A 4,822-nucleotide genomic window follows, 5' to 3' on the forward strand; every position below is an offset into this window, starting at 1 on the left:
GCGCTGCGGGCGGCCGTGTCCGTGCTGTGGCAGCTGGTGGTGGCCGGCTCCTCGCTGGAGATCGGCGCCTACGACGTGGAGCGGGGCCGCGAGGCCAAGTGCCAGCCCATCCAGATCCCCATGTGCCAGGCCATCGGCTACAACCTCACCCGCATGCCCAACTACATGGGGCACGAGGACCAGCGCGAGGCGGCCATCAAGCTGCACGAGTTCGCGCCGCTGGTGGAGTACGGCTGCCACGTCCACCTGCGCTTCTTCCTCTGCTCCCTCTACGCCCCCATGTGCACGGACCAGGTGAGCACCAGCATCCCGGCCTGCAAGCCCATGTGCGAGCAAGCCCGGCACAAGTGCGCGCCCATCATGGAGCAGTTCAACTTCGGCTGGCCAGAGTCCCTGGACTGCAGCAAGCTGCCCACCAAGAACGACCCCAACGCCCTGTGCATGGAGGCGCCGGAGAACGCGACGGCTGGGGAGCCCCACAAAGGGCAGGGCATGCTCCCGGTGGCGCCACGGCCCCGGCCGTCGGGGGCAGGGGAGGGCCGGGGGCCCAACGGCCTGGGGTCGTGCGATAACCCCGAGAAGTTCCAGTACGTGGAGAAAAGTCTGTCCTGTGCCCCAAAATGCTCCCCCGGAGTCGACGTCTACTGGTCCCGGGAGGACAAGGACTTTGCCTTCATATGGATGGCAGTGTGGTCCACGCTGTGTTTTGTCTCCACGGCTTTCACAGTGCTCACCTTCCTGCTGGACCCGCGCCGGTTCCAGTACCCCGAGAGACCCATCATCTTCCTTTCCATGTGCTACAATGTGTACTCGGTGGCCTTCATCATCCGCTCTGTGGCTGGCGCCGAGAACATTGCCTGTGACCGGGAGAATGGGGAGCTGTACGTCATACAGGAGGGGCTGGAGAGCACGGGGTGCACCATCGTCTTCCTTATTCTCTACTACTTCGGCATGGCCAGCTCTCTCTGGTGGGTCATTCTGACCTTGACCTGGTTCCTTGCGGCGGGGAAGAAATGGGGCCACGAGGCCATTGAAGCCCACAGCAGCTACTTCCACATGGCCGCCTGGGGCATCCCGGCCATGAAAACTATCATCATCCTTACCATGAGGAAGGTGGCAGGCGACGAGCTCACGGGTCTGTGCTATGTCGGAAGCATGGATGTCAATGCCTTGACAGGGTTTGTTCTAATCCCACTCTCCTGCTACTTGGTGATCGGGACCTCCTTCATCCTCACAGGCTTTGTTGCCCTCTTCCATATCCGGAAGATCATGAAGACGGGAGGCACCAACACCGAGAAACTGGAGAAACTGATGGTAAAGATTGGGGTCTTCTCCATCCTCTACACCGTCCCAGCCACTTGTGTCATTGTCTGCTACTTCTACGAGCGGCTGAACATGGATTACTGGAACCTCAGGGCCCTGGAGCACGGCTGCCTGGCCTTTCCCGGCAGGAGGAATGCCGACTGCTCCTTGGAAGCCTCTGTGCCCACCGTGGCAGTCTTTATGCTAAAGATTTTTATGTCGCTGGTGGTGGGGATCACCAGTGGCGTCTGGGTGTGGAGCTCCAAGACTCTGCAGACCTGGCAGAGCCTGTGCAACAGAAAACTGGGGATGAGGACTAGGGGGAAGCCATGCAGCGGGGTCACTTGCACGGGGGCACACTGCCATTACAAAGCCCCAACAGTCATGCTACACATGACCAAGACAGATCCTTACCTGGACAATCCAACGCATGTCTAGCACAGGGTCTCTCTCTGGCAAGCCGCAGGGAGTCTGTCACGAGTAAGGGACTAGGAGGGAATGGAGTGGGCCTCCTGGGACTGCTGAGTGCATGCCCAGCTGTTTTGGTCAGGAGCCTCTCAGCTGCAGGACAGGGTTAACTCGGCAACAGGCTATTCACACAAGAGGTGAATGGAAGAGCCAGGGGGGAAAGGAGGGCGAGAGGAGCTGAGAGTGAACTGCAAGGGGGTGAGTGCAAGCTGGTTTGTGGGATACGAGGTCTGTGGGACCTGAAGGGAACTTCCAGGCAGTGAGTCAAGGCCCAAGGGCTGATACCTGCTCAAACTGAACAAGTAGCTGCTTTTCCTTGAGATGGTCTCATTGCTGTTGGCAAATTCAGTGACTGTTTTCATGCTTTCTTTGAGGGGCAGGAGGGAAATAATCCAGTTCATGTTTATTTAATTCTGTAATTTATTTTAGAAAAAAAAATTTTTTAATCATTAGCTGCAAGGAATGGAAAAAACAATAAACCCTGGATGTGCTATTTCAACTGAGCCTGGCACTGTTTGGAGGAAGTGGAGGGGTTAAAGCAGCTGCAGAGGGGACATTTGTACTCTTCAGCCCAGCCAGAGCTGGGATGGGAGAGGGGTTAGACAGGCGAGGGGTCTGCACCAGCTGAGCTCTGAATGGGGTTAAGGACGGGCATTGGCAGGTTGGGAACACTGGGGTGTTTGGCACCCTGGCCACCCACTCTGAAGGAATGGCATGCAGTCAGAGCTGATCTGGGCTCTGCCCACAAGGTAATGTGGTCTGATGGGCAGTGGTGTCAGCAGGACCAGAGGGTGACTGTTGTGCTGGTGTCAAGAGGAACTAGCGGTGCTGGGAGGGGGCAGGGGGGCAAGTGCTGGGCATGTTTCCCCCCCTGCCCCATGCATGCGCCACCTGGACTGGCACCCATGCTCTAACATGTGGCTCCCCTTGTAGCACAGGCTCAAGTCCCCACACAGCTCTGCTGACCTGACGTGCAGTCCTCCCTGTGCTGGGCTTTCCCAGCTCTGCCAGGGCCCCTCACTGCACCCCTTCCCCCAGTGCCACATGCTCGTTCAGACTTGGCTGCCCCCAAACACTTACTGATCAAGTCCCAAGGCTGACAGAGGGACTTGCACATCAGCTGTCTGCTCACAGCTCATATGTCCTCCACTCTTAGCCAGCACAGAGGGGGGTTGTTTCTCAGACAGGGGTCTCTGCCCACCCTCTTTCCTTAATGCCTTGCTGGGGTCCCCTCAGCCACAGCCAGAGCCAACAGGTGCCCCTCATGGCTGGCTAATGGATCCCAGCAACAAGTCCCCCCCAAGCCCAGCAGCTTCTCAGATGGACATTATTTTTGCAGCAGCCAGCGAGCGCTGGTGACTGAATGCACGTGCTCCCCGGAGAGTTCCCGCAGCTGCCAGCCAATGAGGAACAGGCCTCTGTGTGTAAATTGGTCAGACTTGGGAAGCGAGCGTGTGTGTGGGTGTGTGTGTATGGAGGGGGGGAATGCAGGGACGGTCTGACTCCAGGATTATTTATTTTGTAGTGCAGTTCATGCCTCCAGGAGCCAGACTCAGCTGTGCAGCTCCCTGGAGGAGGTTCCCTTTCCCCCTCGCCTTGGCCAGAGTAGCTGCGTGGCTCCCCAGTGCTAGTTTTGGCACCCTGCTCCCTCAACCCCCTCCCTCCCCCTGCCGCAGGAGGCAGGTTTTCATGCTTAATGTCAGGCTAACGCATAATCTTTTCCATTTGCTCTCCTTAGGTGATTTGTGTTGGTACCTTGCTCTGTCGGCACTCAGTGCCAGGCGCACAAACATGCTGGGGAAAGCCAAGGGCCTTAGGACTTTGATAGCAAGAGGGAAACAAGTCACTGTCAAGGCCCAACTGAGCCAGGGCAAGGACTCAACTCCAGGAGAGGGGGCGAAGAGAGTTCCTCAGTGCCTGGGAAGCCTGCAGGGGCAGAGGGAATGGGACTCTGAGGAGGGGTTCAGGGCTGAATGGACAGCAGGTTGTCCCTGAGCTTGAGTCTGAAGAAGTCTGGGCTGTGAGGCCAGAATGGAGAGTGGGGCTCTGAGTCAAGGGGTCCTGGTCCTGCTCTCAACTTTGTGCTGCGTACAGGCCTGAGGTGTGGGTAATGGAAATTTGTGCAGCTTTATTTGTCCTCCGATCCAGTTACAATCCTGTCTTGGCTTCCCTATTGTCCAGAGAGAAACTCAACCTTCAGCTGGTGCAAATGGGCTTCCAAGGGAGGGAGGGAGGGAGCGAGCTTTCTGCAACAAGGCTTGGGGAGGGGAGCCAGCTTCTAGCGGCACGTGGAGAATTTGCTGCATAAATATCTGCATGCGTATGTGCATGTGTGTGTGCCCCTACATGTCTCTGGCAAGTAGCTTGCTTGGATGAGTGGCATGGTGTGTGTATCAGTGCATTCAGAGATACATGTCTTAGTGTGTGCATGCAACTGCATAAGCAAGTATGTGTCTTTGAGCATTGTGTCTGAGTGCCTGCAGGGGCCTGATTGACGTGGTGCCACTGAAGCTGTGGGTCACTGGGCCTGCCGCACGCGCGCGAGCGTGTGTGTGTATGTGCCTGTGTGTGTGTGTGCGTGTGTGTGTTCTATCTGTCAGCTGTACCTATGCTGCGCATGTTCGAGTGCATTGCACAGGAACATTCCTTCTTGTGCCTGTTCTGTTTGGCTGCCTACTATCGCCTGAACACTCATTCACTTAAAGGGCATTGGATCTTCTGCTTGGGATGTTCAGTGAAGTCAGAGAGAACAGAATCAGTCCCTGAGATGAACCCCCTCACATCTGTTCCAGAAATGAACTGGGGTTGCTCTCAAGCTATAACAGGACAGCAAAACCTTATTCTTGCTCTATCCTGCAGCATGAAGTAAGCCTAGATGGCAAAATCATGCACTATGTTAAAGGTGACCTGCAGAGGAGAGTGTCCAGCTCGCTCAGGCCCTTTTACTTCCATCTGGCAAACAAAAGGACTGTTTGCCCAGTGAGGAGTCCTCTGCTTTGGGCCAGTCCTTGTACCCCTCTCACCCCTTCCCCAGAGCAACTAGAGACTCAAA

At 56.5% G+C, this 4,822-nt stretch overlaps 1 protein-coding gene across 1 annotated transcript; it reads left to right on the forward strand.

Annotated features, from left to right (window-relative positions):
- The first annotated feature begins 6 nt into the window (after nucleotides 1–6).
- On the forward strand, nucleotides 7–2,269 carry FZD9 (frizzled class receptor 9). The gene has a single exon (XM_019509790.1). It carries the CDS (start codon nucleotides 121–123, stop codon nucleotides 1,738–1,740), a length of 1,620 nt encoding a protein of 539 aa, XP_019365335.1. The 5' UTR covers nucleotides 7–120; the 3' UTR covers nucleotides 1,741–2,269.
- The last annotated feature ends 2,553 nt before the right edge of the window (nucleotides 2,270–4,822 follow it).

Source organism: Gavialis gangeticus, unplaced genomic scaffold, assembly GCF_001723915.1.
Source record: "Gavialis gangeticus isolate Ggan-Ray unplaced genomic scaffold, GavGan_comp1, whole genome shotgun sequence".
Taxonomy (NCBI): domain Eukaryota; kingdom Metazoa; phylum Chordata; order Crocodylia; family Gavialidae; genus Gavialis; species Gavialis gangeticus.